Below are 26,880 nucleotides of genomic sequence, written 5' to 3' on the forward strand. Positions count from 1 at the left end.
TTGTGCTCCAGTGTGGGCCGGCCTTGTGCTCCAGTGTGGGCCGGCCTTGTGCTCCAGTGTGGGCCGGTGATCTTCTGTTTTTGCACCGACATCGTGGACACGGCAGCGTCTCGTTTCATTCAAACTCTCAGGCTCATCACACTTGAAGATGATCCACGGCGTCCGTGGTTGGTCCATGAGACGATATCGGCCAGAGAAGCTGAAGCTTCTTTGGTTATTTTTGTTATAATTCACCGCCAAATATTTCGATAATTTGTTCCATTTCATAATAACTACACCTTATTTAGCATTAATGAAGCATGATCAAAGATGATGGCTCGGGCTCATGAGGCCTTCCGGACACTCGGAGCTCGGTTTGGTTTCGATCTCAGACGTTTCAGCCGAATGAACCGTCGAGTATAAGTCGCACCAGCCAAAAAATACATAAGTTGCAGTTGGGACATTTATTTGATAAAATCCTGGACCAAGAACAGACATTTCATCTGTAAATGCAGTTTTAAAATAATAACAGATGAGAGAACATGGTGAAGAGGTGTACGTATGCTAACGCTAACACCTTCAGCTACATGACATATGCTAACGCTAACACCTTCAGCTACATGACGTATGCTAACACTAACACCTTCAGCTACATGACGTATGCTAACACTAACACCTTCAGCTACATGACGTATGCTAACGCTAACACCTTCAGCTACATGACGTATGCTAACACTAACACCTTCAGCTACATGACGTATGCTAACGCTAACACCTTTAGCTACATGACGTATGCTAACGCTAACACCTTCAGCTACATGACGTATGCTAACGCTAACACCTTTAGCTACATGACGTATGCTAACGCTAACACCTTTAGCTACATGACGTATGCTAACGCTAACACCTTCAGCTACATGACGTATGCTAACGTTAACACCTTCAGCTACATGACGTATGCTAACGCTAACACCTTCAGCTACATGACGTATGCTAACGCTAACACCTTCAGCTACATGACGTATGCTAACGCTAACACCTTCAGCTACATGATGTATGCTAATGCTAACACCTTCAGCTACATGACGTATGCTAACGCTAACACCTTCAGCTACATGACGTATGCTAACGCTAACACCTTCAGCTACATGACGTATGCTAATGCTAACACCTTCAGCTACATGACATATGCTAACGCTAACACCTTCAGCTACATGACGTATGCTAACGCTAACACCTTCAGCTACATGACGTATGCTAACACTAACACCTTCAGCTACATGACGTATGCTAACGCTAACACCTTCAGCTACATGACGTATGCTAACGCTAACACCTTCAGCTACATGACGTATGCTAACGCTAACACCTTCAGCTACATGACGTATGCTAACACTAACACCTTCAGCTACATGACGTATGCTAACGCTAACACCTTTAGCTACATGACGTATGCTAACGCTAACACCTTCAGCTACATGACGTATGCTAACGCTAACACCTTTAGCTACATGACGTATGCTAACGCTAACACCTTTAGCTACATGACGTATGCTAACGCTAACACCTTCAGCTACATGACGTATGCTAACGTTAACACCTTCAGCTACATGACGTATGCTAACGCTAACACCTTCAGCTACATGACGTATGCTAACGCTAACACCTTCAGCTACATGACGTATGCTAACGCTAACACCTTCAGCTACATGATGTATGCTAATGCTAACACCTTCAGCTACATGACGTATGCTAACGCTAACACCTTCAGCTACATGACGTATGCTAACGCTAACACCTTCAGCTACATGACGTATGCTAATGCTAACACCTTCAGCTACATGACATATGCTAACGCTAACACCTTCAGCTACATGACGTATGCTAACGCTAACACCTCCAGCTACATGACGTATACTAACACTAACACCTTCAGCTACATGACGTATGCTAACGCTAACACCTTCAGCTACATGAGGCACAGACAGAACTGTGGTAAGTGTCTGGTATGTTAACGTAACATATGAACAGTTATTCAGATAACTATAGCATAAAGAACATGCTAACAGATAACTATAGCATAAAGAACATGCTAACAAGTTTAGCAAAGCATCAGTTTTACCCCAAATCACTAAATCCACTGAATTCTTCTTCCTCTGTGTCACTTCTAAACAACTCCACAAACTCCAGAGGAAGTGCAGATTCTTCTTCTGCGTCGCTCAGAGCCTAGAGCGCCCTCTTGTGGTCGTCAGTGTAAATAATAACAAATAATATCACATATAAGTCGCTCTGGAGTATAAGTCGCACCCCGGACAAAACTTTGTAAAAAGGTGCGACTTATAGTCCGGAAAATATGGTAATGGTTAATTAAGCTCGTAACTATATGTCCTCGTTCATGCTTTATTAATAAAAGGGTTGCTGTTATTATGAAGTGTCACCTACAATTCTATTATCCACGGAGGCAAAAGTATAGAGAAGGTGAACTTTAAGCTAGAAAACTCCACCAGAACTCCACCAGAACTCCACCAGGACGGATGAAGCAACGATCGACGGTGTCAACAAGACTTTTGGCGACACGTTGTTGTTGTTGTTGTTTACAATGATGTCACACAGTTGGTCACGTGGAGAAGCACCACAGACACAGACAAAAGCCCTGAGGCGCTGCGGGGGCGGGACTATCTAACACACCAGATTACTTTCAACATAATGTATCATGTAGACTTGAGGTTTTGGGGAGTTGTAACTCATTTTATGATGTCGTGTTCAAATTCTGCTCATTGTATCTTATGTTTTACTGAATTAGTTTTGCTGAATCTGGAGGAGCCCCTTGTCACAGGCTTTGTTTGCTCTTCACTCAAAGCTGGACGACTTGCCTTACAAAGAAGCCTCCCGTTCCACTCAAGTCAAACCACAGTCATATGTTTGGGTCTTTGAACAGCTCCTGGCGTTTCTTTCACTTTTGTTGTTCTAGTTTTTGTCACTTTTCTGTCGATAGCCTCGTGTTTTAATGAAAATGTTGTGGGTCCAAAATCATGATGTGAATTTAAACACAGCACAAAATATCAGTTTGTTTGTCCTTCAATAAACGTCACGCTGTCTCCATCTTAAATTCATATATGTTTGTTTTATTTTAACCTTTAATGTCACGACCAGATCCAGCATCCGTGTTACTTCAGGTCACGCTGGAAACTGAGGGTTTTGGTTTTAGTGGTCGACTCAAACCTTCCCAGAGCATGATGCAGGTCCGGGTTTGATGGAGCCCTCTGACCCCTGACTGCACCCTCTAACCCCTGACCACACCCTCTGACCCCTGACTACATCGTCCGACCTCTGACTGCGCCTAGAAATTCTGTCCATAAAAACTATGAACAGCAGCGGTGACAAAGCGCAGCCCTGAGGAGTCCCACACTGGGAACAGGTCTGACTCACTGCAGTCATTATTATTATTATTATTATTATTAATATTATTCATCCTTCATTTTCTTCCACTTGTTCCCATTTGGGGTAGTGGGTGACTGGAGACTACACCAGTGGCTTTGGGCTTTAGGCGGGCGGCACACCTTGGACAGGGGCCAACTCGCCGCAGGGTTAACAAAGCTAATAATAAAATAACATTATTATTAATGATGATAATGATAATAATAATAATAATGATAATAATAATAATAATAATAATAATAATAATAATAATAATAATAATAATAATAATAATAATAATAATAATAATAATAATAATAGTAATAATAAAAATAAAGCAGAAGCCCTTTATGATGAGTTCAAGAATAAGGCCGTTTACGTCGCCCGGATCGGCGTCACCGGGGCCTCATCCTGGAGCCAGGCCTGGGATGGGTGCTCGATGGTGAGCGCCTGGTGGCCGGGTCTTACCCCACGGGGCCCAGCTGGGCACAGCCCGAAAGAGCGACGTGGGGCCGCCCTCCCGTGGGCCCACCACCCGCAGGAGGATCCATAAGGGGCCGGTGCAGAGAGATCTGGGCGGCAGTCGACGGCAGGGGCCTCGGCGACCAGATTTCCAGACACGGAGACTAGCTCTGGGGACATGGAATGTCACCTTGCTGGGGGGGAAAGAGCCTGAGCTTGTGCGGGAGGTTGAGCGGTACCGACTAGATATAGTCGGCCTCACCTCCACGCACAGTTTGGGCTCTGGAACCCATCTCCTCGAGAGGGGCTGGACGCTCCACTTCTCTGGTGTTGCCCGCGGGGAGAGGCGGCGGGCTGGTGTGGGCCTGCTTATAGCCCCTCAGCTCAGCCGCCACGTGTTGGAGTTTACCCCAGTGAACGAGAGGGTCGCGTCCCTTCGCCTTCGGGTGGGGGACAGGTCTCTCACTGTTGTGGCGGCCTACGGGCTGAACAGGAGTGCAGAGTACCCGGCCTTCTTGGAGTCCTTGGGAGGGGTACTGGACAGTGCACCGACCGGGGACTCCGTTGTTCTACTGGGGGACTTCAACACCCACGTGGGCAATGACAGTGACACCTGGAGAGGGGTGATCGGGAAGAACGGCTTCCCCGATCTGAACCCGAGCGGTGTTCAGTTATTGGACTTCTGTGCTAGCCACGGATTGTCCATAACGAACACCATGTTCAAGCACAAGGGTGTCCATCAGTGCACATGGCACCAGGACACCCTAGGCCGGAGGTCAAGGATCGACTTTGTTGTCGTGTCATCTGACCTCCGGCCGCGTGTCTTGGACACTCGGGTGAAGAGAGGGGCAGAGTTGTCAACCGATCACCACCTGGTGGTGAGTTGAATCCGCTGGCGGAGGAGGAAGCCGGACAGACTTGGCAGACCCAAGCGCATTGTGAGGGTCTGTTGGAAGCATCTTGCGGAGCCCTCTGTCAGTAGGGTATTCAACTCGCACCTCTGGGAGAGCTTCTCCCATGTCCCAAGGGAGGCTGGGGACATTGAGTCCGAGTGGACCATGTTCTCCGCCTCCATTGTTGATGCGGCTGCTCGGAGTTGTGGTCGCTAGGTCTGCCTGTCGTGGCGGCAACCCCCGAACCCGGTGGTGGACACCGGAAGTAAGGGATGCCGTCAGACTGAAGAAGGAGGCCGATCAGGCCACTCTGGCTTGTAGGTCTCCGGAGGTCATCGACAGGTATCGGCAGGCTAAGCGAGCCGCGGCTCGGCTGTCGCAGAGGCAAAAACCCGAGCCTGGGAGGAGTTCGGGGAGGCCATGGAGGAGGACTATCGGTTGGCCCCAAAGAAATTCTGGCAAACCGTCCGGCGCCTCAGGAGGGGGAAGCAGTGTCTCACCAACACTGTTTACGGTGCGGGTGGAGGCCTGCTGACCTCGACTGGGGATGTCGTCGGACGGTGGAAGGAATACTTTGAGGATCTCCTTAATCCCTCAGTCACGTCTTCCGAAGAGGAAGTAGAGACCGGGGACTCGGAGGCTGGCTCATCCATCACCCAAGCTGAAGTCACTGAGGTTGTTCGCAAACTCCTCGGTGGCAGGGCTCCGGGGGTGGATGAGATCCGCCCTGAGTACCTAAAGTATCTGGATGTTGTAGGACTGTCTTGGCTGACACGTCTCTGCAACATCGCGTGGCGGTCGGGGACCGTGCCTCTGGACTGGCAGACCGGGGTGGTGGTCCCTCTGTTCAAGAAGGGGGATCGGAGGGTGTGTTCCAACTACAGAGGGATCACACTCCTCAGCCTCACGGGTAAGGTCTATTCCAAGGGACTGGAGAGGAGAATCCGACCGATAGTCGAACCTCGGATTCAGGAGGAGCAGAATGGTTTTCGTCCCGGTCGTGGAACACTGGACCAGCTCTATACCCTCCATTGGGTGTTCGAGGGCTCATGGGAGTTTGCCCAACCAGTCCACATGTGCTTTGTGGATCTGGAGAAGGCTTTCGACCGTGTCCCTCGGGGTGTCCTTTGGGGGGTGCTCCGGGAGTACGGGGTCCGGGGCCCTTTGCTCAGGGCTGTCCGGTCCCTGTATGACCGGAGCAGGAGCTGTGTTCGCATTGCCGGCAGTAAGTCAGACCTGTTCCCAGTGCATGTTGGAGCCCACCAGGGCTGCCCTTTGTCACCGGTTCTGTTCATAATTTTTATGGACAGAATTTCTAGGCGCAGTCAGGGGTCGGAGGGTGTGGTCAGGGGTCGGAGGGTGTCCGGTTTGGGGACCACAGGATCTCATCTCTGCTGTTTGCAGACGATGTTGTCCTGATGGCTCCATCAAACCCGGACCTGCAGCATGCACTGGGACGGTTTGCAGCCGAGTGTGAAGCGGCTGGGATGAGAATCAGCACCTCCAAATCCGAGGCCATGGTTCTCGACCGGAAAAAAAGGTGGCTTGCCCTCTCCAGGTGGGTGGGGTGTCCTTGCCCCAAGTGGAGGAGTTCAAGTATCTCGGGGTCTTGTTCACGAGTGAGGGAAGGATGGAGCGTGAGATCGACAGGCGGATCGGTGCAGCGGCTGCAGTGATGCAGTCGCTGCATCGGACCGTTGTGGTAAAGAGGGAGCTGAGCCGAAAGGCAAAGCTCTCGATTTACCGGTCGGTCTACGTTCCTACCCTCAACAACGGGTCGAAATGAGCGGTCGAAATGAGTTTCCACCGCCGTGTGGCTGGGCGCTCCCTTAGAGATAAGGTGAGGAGCTCGGTCACACGGGGGGAGCTCGGAGTAGAGCCGCTGCTCCTCCAGCTGAGGTGACTCGGGCATCTGTTCCGGATGCCTCCTGGGCCCCTCCCTCGGGAGGTGTTTCAGGCATGTCCCACCGGGAAGAGGCCCCGGGGAAGACCCAGGACACGCTGGAGAGACTATGTCTCTCGGCTGGCCTGGGAACACCTCGGGATCCCCCCCGGAGGAGTTAGAGGAAGTGTCTGGGGAGAGGAAGTCTGGGAGTCCCTGCTCAGACTGCTGCCCCCGCGACCCGGCCCCGGATAAAGCGGAAGAAGATGGATGGATGGATAATAAAAATAAAAATAAATATTCATATATTCTTATTCTTATTATTAATAATAATGATAATAAAACATTATTATTCTATTCGATTATTGATATATATTTTTATTGTTATTATTTTGATTGTTTTTCTCGTAGATCTTGTTTTTTTGTATTGTATTTACTTCTTCGTCTCGCGCGTCTCTCACGTGACGTCATGGCCGTGCGTGCTGCGTCACTTCTGTCCGTTTTGCCTCTGCGTGACGGGGACGCGCAGACGCACAGGCAGGTGAGTGAATAACGGGCTAATTTACCGTTTATACGTGAAACAGTGACATGTGCGGACCGGACGGAGCCGCGCGCGCGTGTCTCCCGGTGTCTCCCGGTGTCCCACGGTGTCTCCCGGTGTCTCCCGGTGTCTCCCGGTGTCTCACGGGGCTGATGCTGCAGTGAGGCCGGGCTGAGGCACATCTGCTGCGGCTGCGCTCCAGAGCACGGGCCGGTGCGGGAGGAGCCGCTGCGGAGCCTCTGGAACCGTCACATGTCAGAGATTCACGACATTAGACATAAATCACAAGCATTTTAAGTCTATATTTCCACAATTAGCAGTGTTTTTTAATTATGAGGCTGGAAATGTCAGTTTGCTTTCCATTTGGATCAAACTGTCTCGACATGTGTCAAATGGCTTTGGTCAAATGTTATTATATCGTGAGAATAAACGTCACGATTTAACGATTATTCGGTTATTTACGTCATGACCAAAGCGACAATAGAATCCTAAATGTTCTTCTCTGCTGGTTTTCTGAACACGCTCCTCGTGTGGGACTTCATGAAATCTAACTTTATGAATGATTATTATGACATAAACCATTTTTTTTAAAGCGTTTTACCTTTTTGAGGAAAAGTCTGTTGTTATATGTTATATATTATATATTATATATTATATATATTGTAGCCTATAATATTGTTTTATTTATTCATCATTAGTTGATTTGAACTGGGACAGTGCAGTGTAAATGTGCCAGTATTAGCTTTAGCTTAGCTCATTAGCGGTCGTCATGGCGACGTGTAAAGTGTCATCAGTGTTTTGAACACAGAGTTTCATAGTTTTACTTCTTATTCTTTAAAGAGTCGAATAATGTGACAAAAGTCTGAGTCAAAGTTTAATGACCCAATGTGTTTTTACTGAGAAAAGTCACAGAGACTGAAACGACATAAGAAGGTTTATGTTTATCACTTCATTTAAGATTAAAAGATCAAAAGTGTCCTCCCCCTGCTCCTCCCCCTGCTCCTCCCCCTGCTCCTCCCCCTGCTCCTCCCCCTGCTCCTCCCCCTGCTCCTCCCCCTGCACCTCCCCCTGCTCCTCCCCCTGCTCCTCCCCCTGCTCCTCCCCCTGCACCTCCCCCTGCTCCTCCCCCTGCACCTCCCCCTGCTCCTCCCCCTGCTCCTCCCCCTGCTCCTCCCCCTGCACCTCCCCCTGCTCCTCCCCCTGCTCCTCCCCCTGCTCCTCCCCCTGCACCTCCCCCTGCTCCTCCCCCTGCTCCTCCCCCTGCTCCTCCCCCTGCTTCTCCCCCTGCTCCTCCCCCTGCACCTCCCCCTGCTCCTCCCCCTGCTCTTCCCCCTGCACCTCCCCCTGCTCCTCCCCCTGCTCCTCCCCCTGCACCTCCTCCTGCACCTCCCCCTGCTCCTCCCCCTGCTCCTCCCCCTGCACCTCCCCCTGCTCCTTCCCCTGCCCCTCCCCCTGCTCCTCCCCCTGCACCTCCCCCTGCTCCTCCCCCTGCTCCTCCCCCTGCACCTCCCCCTGCTCCTCCCCCTGCACCTCCCCCTGCTCCTCCTCCTGCACCTCCCCCTGCTCCTCCCCCTGCTCCTCCCCCTGCACCTCCCCCTGCTCCTCCCCCTGCTGCTCCCCCTGCACCTCCCCCTGCTCCTCCCCCTGCTCCTCCCCCTGCTCCTCCCCCTGCACCTCCCCCTGCTCCTCCTCCTGCACCTCCCCCTGCTCCTCCCCCTGCTCCTCCCCCTGCTCCTCCCCCTGCACCTCCCCCTGCTCCTTCCCCTGCCCCTCCCCCTGCTCCTCCCCCTGCACCTCCCCCTGCTCCTCCCCCTGCTCCTCCCCCTGCACCTCCCCCTGCTCCTCCCCCTGCACCTCCCCCTGCTCCTCCCCCTGCTTCTCCCCCTGCTCCTCCCCCTGCACCTCCCCCTGCTCCTCCCCCTGCTTCTCCCCCTGCTCCTCCCCCTGCTCCTCCCCCTGCTCCTCCCCCTGCTCCTCCCCCTGCACCTCCCCCTGCTCCTCCCCCTGCTCCTCCCCCTGCACCTCCCCCTGCTCCTCCCCCTGCTCCTCCCCCTGCACCTCCCCCTGCTCCTCCTCCTGCACCTCCCCCTGCTCCTCCCCCTGCTCCTCCCCCTGCTCCTCCCCCTGCACCTCCCCCTGCTCCTTCCCCTGCCCCTCCCCCTGCTCCTCCCCCTGCACCTCCCCCTGCTCCTCCCCCTGCTCCTCCCCCTGCACCTCCCCCTGCTCCTCCCCCTGCACCTCCCCCTGCTCCTCCTCCTGCACCTCCCCCTGCTCCTCCCCCTGCTCCTCCCCCTGCACCTCCCCCTGCTCCTTCCCCTGCCCCTCCCCCTGCTCCTCCCCCTGCACCTCCCCCTGCTCCTCCCCCTGCTCCTCCTCCTGCACCTCCCCCTGCTCCTCCCCCTGCTCCTCCCCCTGCTCCTCCCCCTGCACCTCCCCCTGCTCCTTCCCCTGCCCCTCCCCCTGCTCCTCCCCCTGCACCTCCCCCTGCTCCTCCCCCTGCTCCTCCCCCTGCTCCTCCCCCTGCACCTCCCCCTGCTCCTCCTCCTGCACCTCCCCCTGCTCCTCCCCCTGCTCCTCCCCCTGCTCCTCCCCCTGCACCTCCCCCTGCTCCTTCCCCTGCCCCTCCCCCTGCTCCTCCCCCTGCACCTCCCCCTGCTCCTCCTCCTGCTCCTCCCCCTGCACCTCCCCCTGCTCCTCCCCCTGCTCCTCCCCCTGCACCTCCCCCTGCTTCTCCCCCTGCTCCTCCCCCTGCTCCTCCCCCTGCTCCTCCCCCTGCTCCTCCCCCTGCACCTCCCCCTGCTCCTTCCCCTGCCCCTCCCCCTGCTCCTCCCCCTGCACCTCCCCCTGCTCCTCCTCCTGCTCCTCCCCCTGCACCTCCCCCTGCTCCTCCCCCTGCTCCTCCCCCTGCACCTCCCCCTGCTTCTCCCCCTGCTCCTCCCCCTGCACCTCCCTCTGCTCCTCCCCCTGCTTCTCCCCCTGCTCCTCCCCCTGCACCTCCCCCTGCTCCTCCCCCTGCACCTCCCCCTGCTTCTCCCCCTGCTCCTCCCCCTGCACCTCCCTCTGCTCCTCCCCCTGCTTCTCCCCCTGCACCTCCCCCTGCTCCTCCCGCTGCACCTCCCCCTGCTTCTCCCCCTGCACCTCCCCCCGGACTCACGCCACACCTGATTCACCTGTTTGTTTGTTGACTTGTGTGGGTCTGACTCCTCCCCCTGGACCTCCCCCTGCACCTCCCCCCAAACCCAACACACCACACCTGACTCACCTGTTGTTTGTTGGCACATGTGGGTCTGACTCCTCCCCCTGCTCCTCCCCCTGCACCTCCCCCTGCTCCTCCCCATGCTCCTCCCCCTGCTTCTCCCCCTGCTCCTCCTCCTGCACCTCCCCCTGCTCCTCCCCCTGCTCCTCCCCCTGCACCTCCCTCTGCTCCTCCCCCTGCTTCTCCCCCTGCACCTCCCCCCACACCTGACTCACCTGTTGTTTGTTGGCACATGTGGGTCTGACTCCTCCCCCTGACTCCGCCCTCCAGGATGCGCTCTCTGTCGGAGCAGCTGCAGCAGATGCGCACGCAGACGGAGGTGTGTCTTTACTCCGGCGAGCGGCAGGTGGAGGTGTGGGCGGGGGTCATGGCCATGGCCAACCTGCCCCTGCCGCCCGGCTCCAAGTACCACCACATCCACGCCGAGACGCTGGTGATCGAGAACAGCGCCGGGGGCAACCGCAAAGAGGTGACCACCACTGTGTGTGTGTGTGTATGTGTGATACATAAAGTGTGTGTGTGTCTCCTCCTCCTCTCCTCCTCCTCTGCTCCTCCTCTGCTCCTCCTCCTCTTCTCCTCCTCCTCTTCTCCTCCTCCTCCTCCTCCTCTCCTCCTCCTCTGCTCCTCCTCTGCTCCCCTCCTCCTCTGCGCCACCTCCTCTGCTCCTCCTCTGCTCCTCCTCCTCTTCTCCTCCTCCTCTTCTCCTCCTCCTCTTCTCCTCCTCCTCCTCCTCCTCTCCTCCTCCTCTGCTCCTCTGCTCCTCCTCCTCTGCTCCTCCTCTGCTCCCCTCCTCCTCTGCGCCACCTCCTCTGCTCCTCCTCTGCTCCTCCTCCTCTTCTCCTCCTCCTCCTCTGCTCCTCCTCCTCTGCTCACCTCCTTGTCTCTTGTCCTCCAGACGTTGGCGTCCCTCCAGCGATTGTCCACAGCTCTGAATATTCTGGAGAAATACGGCTGTAACTTGACCAACCCAAACAGACCCAAGTTCTGGAGAACCGTGAAGCACAACAACCCAGTGTTCAGAGCCACCGTGGACGCCATCCAGGTCAGTGCCAGAAGCTCTGACCAGAAGCTCTGACCCCTCCAGCCTCGTGTCTGTCTCATACTGCTGGACCTTCTGGTGCTTCAGGGCTCTCTCTCAGGTTCTGCTGGACCTTCTGGTGCTTCAGGGCTCTCTCCCAGGTTCTGCTGGACCTTCTGGTGCTTCAGGGCTCTCTCCCAGGTTCTGCTGGACCTTCTGGTGTTTCAGGGCTCTCTCTCAGGTTCTGCTGGACCTTCTGGTGCTTCAGGGCTCTCTCCCAGGTTCTGCTGGACCTTCTGGTGCTTCAGGGCTCTCTCTCAGGTTCTGCTGGACCTTCTGGTGCTTCAGGGCTCTCTCCCAGGTTCTGCTGGACCTTCTGGTGCTTCAGAGCTCTTTCTCAGGTTCTGCTGGACCTTCTGGTGCTTCAGGGCTCTCTCCCAGGTTCTGCTGGACCTTCTGGTGCTTCAGGGCTCTCTCTCAGGTTCTGTTGGACCTTCTGGTGCTTCAGGGCTCTCTCTCAGGTTCTGTTGGACCTTCTGGTACTTCAGGGCTCTCTCTCAGGTTCTGTTGGACCTTCTGGTGCTTCAGAGCTCTCTCTCAGGTTCTGTTGGACCTTCTGGTACTTCAGGGCTCTCTCTCAGGTTCTGTTGGACCTTCTGGTGCTTCAGAGCTCTCTCTCAGGTTCTGTTGGACCTTCTGGTGTTTCAGGGAGGTCGCGGGGTGCTCTCGCTGTACGGTTACTCGCTGCAGGAGCCGGACGGACTCAGTTTCCCGGAGAACATCCTGACTCCGGACGTGGGGCGAGTGGCGGCCGTCACTCTGGAGGTGATGAGCCTCAGGATGGAGATCGAGATGATCATCAAGGTGAGGTCCTCCAGCTCAGAACCAGCTTTGCCAGATTTTCAAGTTCCACCAAAATAAGCCCCAGAAAAAGCAGCGGTTGTTTGTGTGCGATGAACATCTTACATATTTTACATCGATCACAGCTTTAAAACGTTAACATTATGCATTTAGGTCATTATCGGGTGGATTATTCTGAAAGAAGTGGAAAAATGCTAAAAATACCTCTTTTATGACGTGAAAGTGACATTCAGGAGCAAAACATACAAACACAGCCACTTCTGTCAAGATTTCCAAGCGACTTTCCAAAATGAACGCCCAAAGTTGCCGTAAAAAGACCTAGTTCCTGAAGATCGTGGCTCGAAGATCGAGGTCTGAAGAATGCGGCTCACAAAGATGGAACAACAAGACTGTCTAAACGTGTGGTCGTCTGCAAATGCATCGGGATCTCCAGCTCGGACGTCTTTAACCTCCGTTTTCTCTGGTCTTCTTCTCTGCAGGAGGCTCATCCACATCCAGAGTTTTACGAGAGGATCATCCCGACCTTAAGACACAAGGTGAATGTGTTTAAAGACGAAGTGTTGTGCTTTTTTATGCTTTTTAGTATTAACTGACTCTGGACGTTCCCTGACCTGAACGCAGACTCTGGACGTTCCCTGACCTGAACACAGACTCTGGACGTTCCCTGACCTGAACGCAGACTCTGGACGTTCCCTGACCTGAACGCAGACTCTGGACGTTCCCTGACCTGAACGCAGACTTTGAACGTTCCCTGACCTGAACCACACTCTGGACGTTCCCTGACCTGAACGCAGACTCTGGACGTTCCCTGACCTGAACCAGACTCTGGACGTTCCCTGACCTGAACCACACTCTGGACGTTCCCTGACCTGAACGCAGACTCTGGACGTTCCCTGACCTGAACCAGACTCTGGACGTTCCCTGACCTGAACACAGACTCTGGACGTTCCCTGACCTGAACGCAGACTCTGGACGTTCCCTGACCTGAACGCAGACTCTGGACGTTCCCTGACCTGAACGCAGACTCTGGACGTTCCCTGACCTGAACCACACTCTGGACGTTCCCTGACCTGAACCAGACTCTGGACGTTCCCTGACCTGAACCACACTCTGGACGTTCCCTGACCTGAACGCAGACTTTGAACGTTCCCTGACCTGAACCACACTCTGGACGTTCCCTGACCTGAACCACACTCTGGACGTTCCCTGACCTGAACGCAGACTCTGGACGTTCCCTGACCTGAACCAGACTCTGGACGTTCCCTGACCTGAACACAGACTCTGGACGTTCCCTGACCTGAACGCAGACTCTGGACGTTCCCTGACCTGAACCAGACTCTGGACGTTCCCTGACCTGAACCACACTCTGGACGTTCCCTGACCTGAACACAGACTCTGGACGTTCCCTGACCTGAACGCAGACTCTGGACGTTCCCTGACCTGAACCAGACTCTGGACGTTCCCTGACCTGAACGCAGACTCTGGACGTTCCCTGACCTGAACCAGACTCTGGACGTTCCCTGACCTGAACACAGACTCTGGACGTTCCCTGACCTGAACGCAGACTCTGGACGTTCCCTGACCTGAACGCAGACTCTGGACGTTCCCTGACCTGAACGCAGACTCTGGACGTTCCCTGACCTGAACCACACTCTGGACGTTCCCTGACCTGAACGCAGACTCTGGACGTTCCCTGACCTGAACCACACTCTGGACGTTCCCTGACCTGAACGCAGACTTTGAACGTTCCCTGACCTGAACCACACTCTGGACGTTCCCTGACCTGAACCACACTCTGGACGTTCCCTGACCTGAACGCAGACTCTGGACGTTCCCTGACCTGAACCAGACTCTGGACGTTCCCTGACCTGAACGCAGACTCTGGACGTTCCCTGACCTGAACGCAGACTCTGGACGTTCCCTGACCTGAACCAGACTCTGGACGTTCCCTGACCTGAACCACACTCTGGACGTTCCCTGACCTGAACACAGACTCTGGACGTTCCCTGACCTGAACGCAGACTCTGGACGTTCCCTGACCTGAACCAGACTCTGGACGTTCCCTGACCTGAACGCAGACTCTGGACGTTCCCTGACCTGAACGCAGACTCTGGACGTTCCCTGACCTGAACCACACTCTGGACGTTCCCTGACCTGAACCAGACTCTGGACGTTCCCTGACCTGAACCACACTCTGGACGTTCCCTGACCTGAACGCAGACTTTGAACGTTCCCTGACCTGAACCACACTCTGGACGTTCCCTGACCTGAACCACACTCTGGACGTTCCCTGACCTGAACGCAGACTCTGGACGTTCCCTGACCTGAACCAGACTCTGGACGTTCCCTGACCTGAACACAGACTCTGGACGTTCCCTGACCTGAACGCAGACTCTGGACGTTCCCTGACCTGAACCAGACTCTGGACGTTCCCTGACCTGAACCACACTCTGGACGTTCCCTGACCTGAACACAGACTCTGGACGTTCCCTGACCTGAACGCAGACTCTGGACGTTCCCTGACCTGAACCAGACTCTGGACGTTCCCTGACCTGAACGCAGACTCTGGACGTTCCCTGACCTGAACCAGACTCTGGACGTTCCCTGACCTGAACACAGACTCTGGACGTTCCCTGACCTGAACGCAGACTCTGGACGTTCCCTGACCTGAACGCAGACTCTGGACGTTCCCTGACCTGAACGCAGACTCTGGACGTTCCCTGACCTGAACCACACTCTGGACGTTCCCTGACCTGAACGCAGACTCTGGACGTTCCCTGACCTGAACCACACTCTGGACGTTCCCTGACCTGAACGCAGACTTTGAACGTTCCCTGACCTGAACCACACTCTGGACGTTCCCTGACCTGAACCACACTCTGGACGTTCCCTGACCTGAACGCAGACTCTGGACGTTCCCTGACCTGAACCAGACTCTGGACGTTCCCTGACCTGAACGCAGACTCTGGACGTTCCCTGACCTGAACGCAGACTCTGGACGTTCCCTGACCTGAACCAGACTCTGGACGTTCCCTGACCTGAACCACACTCTGGACGTTCCCTGACCTGAACACAGACTCTGGACGTTCCCTGACCTGAACGCAGACTCTGGACGTTCCCTGACCTGAACCAGACTCTGGACGTTCCCTGACCTGAACGCAGACTCTGGACGTTCCCTGACCTGAACGCAGACTCTGGACGTTCCCTGACCGTTCCTCTGACCTGAACGCAGACTCTGGACGTTCCCTGACCTGAACGCAGACTCTGGACGTTCCCTGACCTGAATGCTGTTGCTGTGTTGGGTTCTTTTCAGGACGTGGGTCTGAACACTGACGTCGTGGGCTCTCAGTTCACGGCTCATTCGTCCGGACACAGCAAATCTCTGGGGTTTCCCTCCAAACACCACTCGTCCAGGGGCCCCCCACACACAGGGGGAGACAGGGGCCCCAAGTCCATACAGCCAAAACACCCAGGTACAGCCTGAATGTCGTGCCCAGCCCCTCGCCCCTCAGTCACTACACAGTCCTGTACTTTTTATCAGACTCCTCATATCAGACTACTCTTTATCAGATTACTCTTTATCAGACTCCTCTTTATCAGACAACTCTTTATCAGACTACTCTTTATCAGACAACTCTTTATCAGACTACTCTTTTCCAGACTCATCTTTATCAGACTACTCTTTACCAGACTACTCTTTTCCAGACTCATCTTTATCAGACTACTCTTTACCAGACTCCTCTTTATCAGACTCCTCTTTATCAGACTACTCTTTATCAGACTACTCTTTTCCAGACTCATCTTTATCAGACTACTCTTTATCAGACTACTCTTTACCAGACAACTCTTTATCAGACTACTCTTTATCAGACTACTCTTTATCAGACTACACTTTTCCAGACTCATCTTTATCAGACTACTCTTTATCAGACTACTCTTTACCAGACTCCTCTTTATCAGACTCCTCTTTATCAGACTACTCTTTATCAGACTACTCTTTACCAGACTCCTCTTTACCAGACTACTCTTTATGAGACTACTCTTTATCAGACTACTCTTTATCAGACTACACTTTATCAGACTACTCTTTATCAGACTACTCTTTATCAGACTACACTTTATCAGACTACACTTTATCAGACTACTCTTTATGAGACTACTCTTTATCAAACTACTCTTTATCAGACTACTCTTTATCAAACTACTCTTTATCAGACTACTCTTTATCAGACTACTCTTTATCAGACTACACTTTATCAGACTACACTTTATCAGACTACTCTTTATCAAACTACTCTTTATCAGACTACTCTTTATCAGACTACTCTTTATCAGACAACTCTTTATCAGACTACTCTTTTCCAGACTCATCTTTATCAGACTACTCTTTATCAGACTACTCTTTATCAGACAACTCTTTATCAGACTACTCTTTATCAGACTACTCTTTATCAGACTACACTTTATCAGACTACTCTTTATGAGACTACTCTTTATCAGACTACTCTTTATCAGACTACACTTTATCAGACTACTCTTTATCAGACTACTCTTTATCAGACTACACGTTATCAGACTACACTTTATCAGACTACTCTTTATGAGACTACTCTTTATCAGACTACTCTTTATCAGACTACACTTTATCAGACTACTCTTTATCAGACTACTCTTTATCAGACTACACGTTATCAGACTCCTCTTTATCAGACTCCTCTTTATCAGACTACTCTTTATCAGACTCCTCTTTACCAGACTACTCTTTATCAGACAACTCTTTATCAGACTACTCTTTATCAGACTACTCTTTATCAGACTACACTTTATCAGACTACTCTTTATGAGACTACTCTTTATCAGACTACTCTTTATCAGACTACACTTTATCAGACTACTCTTTATCAGACTACTCTTTATCAGACTATTCTTTATCAGACTACTCTTTATCAGACTACTCTTTATCAGACTACTCTTTACCAGACTACACTTTATCAGACTACTCTTCATGAGACTACTCTTCATGAGACTACTCTTTATCAGACTACTCTTTATCAGACTACTCTTTATCAGACTACACTTTATCAGACTACTCTTTATCAGACTTTGCCCTCTAATTGCCGTCCTTGTGCTGGTAGAAAACTGCTCGATCTGTGGGATCTTCCGCATCTCCGTGCACTGTGTGACCTGCCTCCAGGGCCTGTGCTCCGAGTGTGACAAACTGTACCACAGCGGGGCGGAGCGAACGGGGCACCAGCGCACTAAATTCACCGCCACGCTGCCCCCCGGAGCCAAGACCAGGAAGCACAGGTAATCCAAGTACCAAATTCACCGCCACGCTGCCCCCCAGAGCCAAGACCAGGAAGCACAGGTAATCACAGTTCCATCTGGGAGCATTTAGCGTTTTTCTTTTGTTTCTTCTATATCAGACGATTGATTGGATATTGTGAGTTTGCTGGAGGTCAGGAGGAGGTCAGGATCAGGATAGCATTTCCAAAACAACGTCCTGAAGACGAAACGTTTTGGACCTGGTTTAAGGCGACAGTTCCTAGTCCTGGTTTAGTCCTGGTTTGTACTCGTCTAGATTGGCATTTTGCTCAGTAGTGTCGGTAAAGCCTTTTATATTTTATTTTTCAGTTGTTTTACGGTCATTATTGAACCTGATCTAGCGTTGAGGAGATTTAGTGTGACCCAAACGTGTGAATAGTGCTGGATTACATCACGTCCCCCTCTACATCACACTGTAAGTCATGTCTTCACCATCTGCCCTCAACACCGTATGCAGTTGGATTGGTAAAACCCTCAAATGCGCCGGTGCATTCGAGTGTTCATGATCCGTGTTGGCGTCTGGTTTTTCCGCAGCAGTTCGTCGTCGTGGAAGTGTGCGCTCTGCTCCAGGACCAACTCCAGCCATGACGTTCTGTGTGAGGAGTGTGAGAGCCCACGACGGGGCCTCAGCTCTGGGGCCGGAGCAGAGGAGAAGCCGCCCTCGTCCATCACCGGTCTGTGCGTCGCACTGAGGCATCGCCGTCACCCTAGCAACCAACCCTAACACCCTAACACCCAACATCTAACACCCTAACAACCAACACCCACCATCTAACACCCTAGCAACCAGCACCTAGCACCCTAACACCCTAACAGCCAACATCTAACACCCTAACAGCCAACATCTAACACCCTAACACCCAACATCTAACACCCAACATCTAACACCCAACATCTAACACCCTAGCAACCAGCACCTAGCACCCTAACACCCAACATCTAACACCCTAACACCCAACATCACCCAACATCTAACCTTAACATCAGAAACCTTAACACTTAACATAACGCTGACATCTACACTAACATTAACTCTTTCACCATCACTTTAACACTTAAACTCTTTTATAGTCGAAATTATTATAATTATTTACTTTTTTCTCATCTTAATTGATTATCAAAAGTAAGAACATTTGTGAATAATATAAAGTTAATTCTTACCTCGAGGTCTTTGTCCCTCTAACTCTAACTCTATCTCTATCTCTAACTATCTCTGTCTCTAACTCTAAGAGAACTCTAGCTCTAACTCTAACTCTAGCTCTAACTCTAACTCTAGCTCTAACTCGAACTCGAACTCGAACTCGAACTCGAACTCGAACTCGAACTCTAGCTCTAACTCTAACTCTAACTCTAGCTCTAGCTCTAGCTCTAGCTCTAGCTCTAACTCTAGCTCTAACTCTAACTCTAACTCTAACTCTAACTCTAGCTCTAGCTCTAGCTCTAGCTCTAACTCTAGCTCTAACTCTAACTCTAACTCTAACTCTAACTCTAACTCTAGCTCTAACTCGAACTCGAACTCGAACTCGAACTCGAACTCGAACTCTAGCTCTAATTCTAACTCTAGCTCTAACTCTAACTCTAGCTCTAGCTCTAGCTCTAGCTCTAACTCTAACTCTAACTCTAGCTCTAGCTCTAACTCTAGCGCTAGCTCTAGCTCTAGCTCTAGCTCTAGCTCTAGCTCTAACTCTAACTCTAACTCTAGCTCTAGCTCTAGCTCTAACTCTAACTCTAACTCTAACTCTAACTCTAACTCTAGCTCTAGCTCTAACTCTAACTCTAACTCTAGCTCTAGCTCTAGCTCTAGCTCTAGCTCTAACTCTAACTCTAGCTCTAGCTCTACGAGAACTCTAGCTCTAACTCTAACTCTAACTCTAGCTCTAGCTCTAGCTCTAGCTCTAGCTCTAGCTCTAACTCTAGCTCTAACTCTAGCTCTAGCTCTAGCTCTAGCACTAGCTCTAGCACTAGCTCTAGCTCTAGCTCTAGCACTAACTCTAGCACTAACTCTAGCTCTAGCTCTAGCTCTAACTCTAGCTCTAGCTCTAGCTCTAGCACTAACTCTAACTCTAACTCTAACTCTAACTCTTGCTCTAGCTCTAGCTCTAACTCTAACCCTAGCTCTAGCACTAGCTCTAGCTCTAGCACTAGCTCTAAGGTGTCTGTGCTTCAGAATGGCAGTGTAAGAGCTGCACGATGGTGAATGGAGCCAGCAGTGTATTGTGTGAGGTGTGTGAGCGCCCCCGCCTGGCCACACGTCCTCCTGTCACGCCCTCCCACCCGCCCATCACGCCCCCTCGACCCCCGGCGCCGGTGCTGGGGATGCCAGGGGACCCCGACAGCCAGGTACAACTTTCTCCATCACCGACATTATATTAGTTTATTTTTATGCTTGTGTTTGATGTTTTGCGTTGACGTTGTTGCCGTTTCCTGCCGCAGTGGGTGTGTCAGTTCTGCACGTACCTGAACTACTCCCCGGCCACGGTGTGCGAGATGTGCGACCTGCCCCGGCCTGAGCCGCCGCCGCTGAACCGCCGCCCGCCGTCCCCCGTCAGGCGGGTCCCGGCGCTGTCCGTCAAGCACAAAGACCCGTCGCCCGAGAGCCAGGAGACGCGGCGGCAGAGGCTCCTGAAGGACGAGGGGCTCCAGCTCATCCAGCTCATCCGGGTGAGGCGGGGCGGGGCCGGGTGACGCTGGCGATAGAGCGCCCCCTGCAGCTCGCCTGTGAAAATGTCACGGTCAGAAAGTAGACGCGAAAGCCTTTTATTTTTCATTCTTTCTTTAGCGGCAAAAGGCAGTAGAATCGCACACGGAGACGTTTCACACACAAAAGAGCGAGGGTTTCTCAGGAGAGTTGTCGTCTTTTCCGCTCAGAAACAGCGACAACGGGCACTTGAAACGCCCTGAAAACGCATATTTAACCCTCAGAGGGGCTCACGAGGACGTTCTATGAGGCGGAAATGTGACTTAGTTCTGCTTTAATCGACTGTACGTGGCGCTGTGTCCCAAAACTGTGAAACAAGACTCTTTTTGTGACGAGCGTGGAGCATCGTGTGAACATCTGCAATCGTATTATTCATCTGAAAAGAGAGAAAGTAAAATGGCAGAAGGTCGAGAAGGACAAATCTGGCTTTTATCGTTTGAGGCGTTTATCGGTTTTATGGTTTGAAACATTCGCCGTTCACTTTCACTTTCACGCTCAAAGTTGGTCCTTTTAGAGCCTTTCAACTGGAAACAAAAGAATAATAAAGAAATCAGCCCAATTTTAGCTTCTTTGCACCGGTTCAAGTTCAAACGTTTTCTGATCATCTGCAACGATGAACTGACTAATCGACTGTAGTCGTATATTCAAAGCCTTCGTACGAAACTTTTCATCCATAAAATAATCTAAAATAAAGCTTTTTTTTACATTTTTGAATTGTTTTATTGCACTGAAAAGCAGAGACAAAAATGCTCCCCAAAAAGGACTTTGTTTCCATGGAAATGCTGTTCCTTTGGCTCCAGAATGTTCCGCAGTGTGGCTTTAACTTCCTGTATCCACATGATGTTTCCAGATCCACAAAGTAATAATTATAATTATAATAATTGTAATCGAAACGAGGACAATTTTATGACAGAAACAGTGACGTTTTCGAGTTCAAATGTGTTTAAAGAATGAACTATTTATGATTTTTGAAATGGAAAAAGTGTTTAACTGTCGACTTCTGCGATGATCGTTTAGAGGTCGCTACGTTTTATCTACCTGTGTCTGAATCGGGAGCTCCGCCCGCTTATTTCCCCTCGTCCCAGAGTCATTTTAAAATCATAAATTGTTCGTATTTGAAGATGGTTTTGTCCTCCAGGAGGGAGAGAAGAAAGGCATCAGCCCAGAGGAGGTCTACACCAGCCTGAAAGTGTCCCAGGACCCGCAGCCCTGGAGGTGGATGAAGTCGGACCTGCCCCGGGTCCTGGCCCAGATCCAGGCCCTGGTCTCCACGGCGACGGTGCAGGACAAGAACAGGGGCAACGCGCAGCACAACGTGAGTGGCAACTCTCTGTGGACGGAGTGTGGGAACGTGTGGGTTGTCATGGAGACGCCGAAGAGGGGCGGGGTCAGAGGCGGGACATCAGAGTGTCGCTGTGGCGATGAGAGCGGGAAGGACAACAAGCACGTTCTAGGGCTAAATTATATCCAAGGACGTAAAGTAAATACTCACAAATACTCTTATTACTGTAGTAGACTTTTCGAGTGGCCTAATTGTACTTATTCGAGTACATTTTCAAAAACGTACTTATCATAATTGTGTACATTTTGAGCCATGTAACAGTGATTACATTTACATTGAAATCATAAGAGTAAAGTACAAGTCACAATCATCGCAATCCACTGTTTCTGCCCCGACAAACAAACAGACAGACAAACAAATAAACAAACAAACAGACAAACAAACAGACAGACAGACAGACAGACAGACAAACAGACAAACAGACAAACAATCAAACAAACAGACAGACAAACAAACAAACAAATAGACAAACAAACAGACAGACAAACAAACAAACAAACAAACAAACAGACAGACAGACAAACAAACAAATAGACAAACAAACAAACAGACAGACAAACAACAGTTTGAAACTACATTATTCAGTTTTTTGTTATTATGATTAGTTATTTCATTTATTAAATTTTGTATTAAGGATCGATCTAGTATTTTAAAAAGTAACTACATAGTAACTTGTCGTTGCAGTATTTTTCATGTCAACTTTTTACTATTTGTAACATAATTAGCTATCACTGTTGTTGTAGTTGTTGTTGTTGTCGTTGTTGTCGTTGTTGTCGTTACCGTTAAACTGTTCATTTCTTTGTCGTTTCAAGGATTCAAACAGAGAGAAAGCGAGCGTCCCGAGCGACAGAGGGCTGCAGATCTCCAAAGCCGAGGCGAAGCAGGCGTGGCTGTCAGCAGGGGGCGACGTCCAGGGCGCGGCCACACAGGCTCTGAGGGCCCGACAGGCAAAGGTACGACACGGGACCAAAGTGTGACGTTTGTGCTCGACTCTGGCGCTCTGTGTTGCAGGTGGACGAGCTGAGCGGCCTGGGCTTCGCTGACGTCTCTCAGGTACAAGTGTCTTTGTTCTGCTGGTTCCTGGTGTTAGTTTGAGTTTGTTTGTCAGAAGAAGAGTGAAAATGTCCAAATGCAGAGAAGCACGTGTCCGTCATGTCTCCTTCAGGTGCAGGACGTCCTGACGCAGACGGGGGGCCAGCTAAGGGGGGCTCTGGCCCTGCTGCAGAGGGCGATGCTGGAGCCTTTCCACGAGCGCATCTGGAGCGAGGCCCCGGAGCCCCCTGTGGACGTGCACCACCCCGACAAAGACGTGAGGAGCCCAACCGCCGTCTGCAGTATTTCAAAGCAGCTCGGAGAAGGTCTGGACACGTTCTTCTTCTTCTTCTTCTCTGGCCGCAGCGCGTCTGTCGCCGCCTGCTGGCCGTGTACGACCTGCCGAGCTGGGGCCGTTGTGAGCTGGCCCTGTCCCTGCTGCTGGAGAACAGCGCCCCCTACGCTCTGGAGGACGTGGTGCAGGCCGTGAGAGAGTCGCACGACCGAGAGTTCATCAAGAGAGTCCTCGCCAAAGAATGCCCCATCTGCCTCTCCGTGTTCCCCCACAGCAAGGTACTCCGGGGACAGACACTGAGGACAGACACTGAGGACAGACACTGAGGACAGACACTGAGGACAGACACTGAGGACAGACACTGGGTCAGGACGTCTCCAGCACCTCAGCTGTTGTTTCTGGTCTGCAGTGATCAGGATCAGTCAGGGGGGTTCAGTCCTGGTTCAGACCTGGTTTAACCCGCTTCTCTCCTCAGATGCAGTCCCTGACCTCGTGCCAGTGCAGCGTCTGCTGTGGATGTTTCCAGCAGCATTTCACCATCGCAGTTCGGGACAAACACATCCGGGACATGGTTTGTCCCGTGTGTTGGGAGCCGGACATCAACGACCCCGAGACCCTCAACAGCTACTTCTCCACCTTAGACATACAGGTACAGGATGGTACAGGATGGTACAGGATGGTACAGGATGGTACAGGATGATAATAATAAAAATAACTTTTATTTACATAGCGCTTTTCAGTGACCCAAAGACGCTGAACATATATAAAAAAAAGGGGGGGTATTTACAGACAGGGGGGGACAACACGTACAGAACACATTAATATACAGATAAAATGAACAAGACAGAAGAAGTAGAGAGAAAAAGATGGGGATGTAACAGGGGGTAGAAGAGTAGGCAATGGGGTAGAGGAGGCTAGGGGTGGGGGAGGTCATAGGCTTGGGTGAAGAGGTATGTTTTGAGGCGGGATTTGAATGTTGTGAGTGAGGGAGAGTGGCGGACAGGTTGGGGGAGGGAGTTCCAGAGTCGGGGTGCTGTTCGGGAGAATGCTCTGTCGCCAAAAGTTTTGAGTCGGGATGTTGGTGCAGTCAGGGTGAGAGAGGAGGAGGATCGGAGAGCTCGGGTGGGGCGGTGGGGGATGAGGAGGTCAGACAGGTAGGGGGGGGCAAGGTGGTGAAGAGCTTTGAAGGTGAGGAGGAGTATTTTAAAGTTTATGGTACAGGATGGCACAGGATGGCACAGGATGGTACAGGATGGTACAGGATGGCACAGGATGGTACAGGATGGCACAGGATGGTACAGGATGGCACAGGATGAGACAAGTATATGAAGCAGGAGATATTACTAAGAAAACTGAGACAAAGTAAAATAAAAAGGCAGAAGTACGATTCAAGAACAGCAGGAAAAAAGAAACATAAAAAAAGGCCTAAATAAAATAAAATGCAGCAGTGCAAGAGATTCATCTGTTAAAATGATGCAGGATTTTGATTTGCTCCACTTTGTTTCTGAATTTAGTAAAACTATGAATCTTCCTTTTATTTACTTTATGTATTCATTTTTGCACAAATATAACTTGTAACATAAAGAATACTATAGATAAAAAAGAAACTAAAGGCTGTTAAAAAACTAGTCCTTAAAAAGTACTTGTGTGGTTATTATTGTATAGATTGTAAAGATTGTATAGATTGTATATATGGTATATATGGTAAAGCAGGTGAAAGTATTTGCGGTGTCACGTTCAGAGTGAAGCGCTGCAGTGAGTGTACATGTGATGTGTGCAGCTGCGTGAGTGTCTGGAGCCTGAAGTGTACGAACTGTTCCACAAGAAACTGACGGAACAGGCTCTGATCAAGGACCCCAAGTTCCTCTGGTGCTGCCACGTGAGTATCACCCACAAATATCAAATCAAATCAAATCAAATCAATTTATTTTTGTAAGGCCCAAAATCACAACAGTTGCCTCTGAGGGCCACAGGGAGAAATGAATCAACAATGTCTGTGGTGGCGATGGAGTCAGACAATGTCTGTGGTGGCGAGGGACGATGTCCCAGGGTCCTCTGTCCTTAGACTCTCCTTCTCGGCCAGGAAAAACTACAAAAAAAACCTCTTTGGGAAAAAAGCGTAGAAACCTGGAGGAGTTCCAGTGAAGGAGAGATCCGACTCTCACAGACGGACAGACGGACACGAGGAGACTGGAGCTGGAGCCACTCTTCAGGCAGAAGATGAAGTAGTTCTAGTAGTACAAGTACTGTAGAGTTATTATGTCCTCCCACTCACGAAAGAGGGTCACGTTCAAAGTTTATGTTGAGTAAAGAATTGGATTTAAATGTCCACAAATGCACCCAGCATGAGAGTTTATTTAGTATGTTCAGTTAAAGTTATTTGGGGCACCAGCCGCAAAGGTGAGCCAGTTACCAATTCTAAAACTAAATGAGTTAATTAAATCAATAATTAATAGTTATTTCTGCAGCGCTCGTAGTAGATGTTCCTCTTTGTTTCTGCAGCGCTCGTAGTAGATGTTCCTCTTTGTTTCTGCAGCGCTCGTAGTAGATGTTCCTCTTTGTTTCTGCAGCGCTCGTAGTAGATGTTCCTCTTTGTTTCTGCAGCGCTCGTAGTAGATGTTCCTCTTTGTTTCTGCAGTGCTCGTACGGCTTCATTTACGACGGAGACCAGCTCAAAGTCACCTGCTTCCAGTGTCGCAACAGTTTCTGCGCTCAGTGCAAGAAGCCGGTCTGTATCCGTCCAATCGTGTCCATGTCCCCGTCCCCTGGGCTCATGAGGTCCCTGTGTGTGTCCAGTGGGAGTCTCAGCACGCGGGCCTGACCTGTGACCAGTACCAGACGTGGAAACGAGAGAACGACCCTGAGTACCAGCGGCAGGGCCTGGCCGGGTTCCTGCGCGACAACGGCATCAGTAAGACGCGCTCAGCTGCCTCTGCGGTGACGGTCACGAGCAGTAGACTTCATAAAGTGTGTTTGTTCCCGCTGCAGCGTGTCCAAACTGCCGGTTCCAGTACGCGCTGTCCAAAGGCGGCTGCATGCACTTCTGCTGCTCTCAGTGCCGGTACCAGTTCTGCAGCGGCTGCAACAACCCGTTCCACACCGTGAGTCGCACGCGGCTGTTTTCTGCAGCTCTTTCCTCGTTAGAAAAGCAGAATATGTAAAATATCCAGCATCTTTTCTGCGTGTTCTGCTCAGACGTGTGCGGTGGACGAGTGCAGCGTCTCCGGGCTTCACGCTCATCACCCCAGAGACTGTCTGTTCTACCTGAGGGACTGGGAGCCCTCCAGACTGCAGGCCCTGCTGCAGGTGAGACCGGCTTTAGACCTGTTTTAGACCGGCTTTAGTCTTGGTTTGGACCTGGTTTAGTCCTGTTTTACTCCTGTTTTAGTCCTGGTTTAGCCAAGGTTTAGACCTGGTTTAGTCCTGGTTTAGTCCTGGTTTAGTCCTTGTTTAGTCCTGGTTTAGTCCTAGTTTAGTCCTGGTTTAGTCCTGGTTTAGACCTGGTTTAGTCCTGGTTTAGTCCTGGTTTAGTCCTTGTTTAGTCCTGGTTTAGACCTGGTTTAGTGCTGCTTTAGTCCTGGTTTAGTCCTGGTTTAGACCTGGTTTAGTCCTGGTTTAGTCCTGGTTTAGTCCTGGTTTAGTCCTGGTTTAGACCTGGTTTAGTCCTGGTTTAGTCCTGGTTTAGTCCTGGTTTAGACCTGGTTTAGTCCTGGTTTAGTCCTGGTTCAGTCCTGGTTTAGTTCTGGTTTAGTGTCTTTACAGAATGTGTTTGGATCATTAAAGATCTTGGTGATGTTTCTCTCAGAATAACAGCGTCACATTCAACACAGAAGCTCCTCCTGGAACACAAACAGGTAAATACTGAGGATGAAGCTAATG

At 51.2% G+C, this 26,880-nt stretch overlaps 1 protein-coding gene across 1 annotated transcript in view; it reads left to right on the forward strand.

The window, feature by feature from the left end:
• The first annotated feature begins 7,137 nt into the window (after window positions 1-7,137).
• The window catches only part of rnf31 (ring finger protein 31), a 32,102-nt gene continuing 12,359 nt past the window's right edge, over window positions 7,138-26,880 (forward strand). Inside the window, exons 1-22 of the mRNA XM_072440563.1 lie at window positions 7,138-7,174; window positions 10,701-10,899; window positions 11,326-11,472; window positions 12,157-12,312; window positions 12,789-12,845; window positions 15,623-15,782; window positions 17,445-17,616; window positions 18,169-18,308; window positions 19,802-19,974; window positions 20,068-20,295; window positions 21,471-21,647; window positions 22,487-22,627; window positions 22,686-22,727; window positions 22,840-22,983; window positions 23,073-23,279; window positions 23,477-23,650; window positions 24,782-24,880; window positions 25,640-25,729; window positions 25,798-25,912; window positions 25,990-26,102; window positions 26,197-26,307; window positions 26,807-26,855. Coding sequence (XP_072296664.1) covers window positions 10,702-10,899; window positions 11,326-11,472; window positions 12,157-12,312; window positions 12,789-12,845; window positions 15,623-15,782; window positions 17,445-17,616; window positions 18,169-18,308; window positions 19,802-19,974; window positions 20,068-20,295; window positions 21,471-21,647; window positions 22,487-22,627; window positions 22,686-22,727; window positions 22,840-22,983; window positions 23,073-23,279; window positions 23,477-23,650; window positions 24,782-24,880; window positions 25,640-25,729; window positions 25,798-25,912; window positions 25,990-26,102; window positions 26,197-26,307; window positions 26,807-26,855 — 2,893 coding nt within the window. The 5' untranslated portion in view covers window positions 7,138-7,174; window position 10,701. The remainder of the gene's footprint in view (window positions 7,175-10,700; window positions 10,900-11,325; window positions 11,473-12,156; window positions 12,313-12,788; window positions 12,846-15,622; window positions 15,783-17,444; window positions 17,617-18,168; window positions 18,309-19,801; window positions 19,975-20,067; window positions 20,296-21,470; window positions 21,648-22,486; window positions 22,628-22,685; window positions 22,728-22,839; window positions 22,984-23,072; window positions 23,280-23,476; window positions 23,651-24,781; window positions 24,881-25,639; window positions 25,730-25,797; window positions 25,913-25,989; window positions 26,103-26,196; window positions 26,308-26,806; window positions 26,856-26,880) is intronic.

The sequence above is a fragment of the Eucyclogobius newberryi genome, unplaced genomic scaffold (assembly GCF_026437365.1).
Source record: "Eucyclogobius newberryi isolate DKJ021-1_F unplaced genomic scaffold, fEucNew1.0.hap1 SCAF_12, whole genome shotgun sequence".
Classification (NCBI taxonomy): domain Eukaryota; kingdom Metazoa; phylum Chordata; class Actinopteri; order Gobiiformes; family Gobiidae; genus Eucyclogobius; species Eucyclogobius newberryi.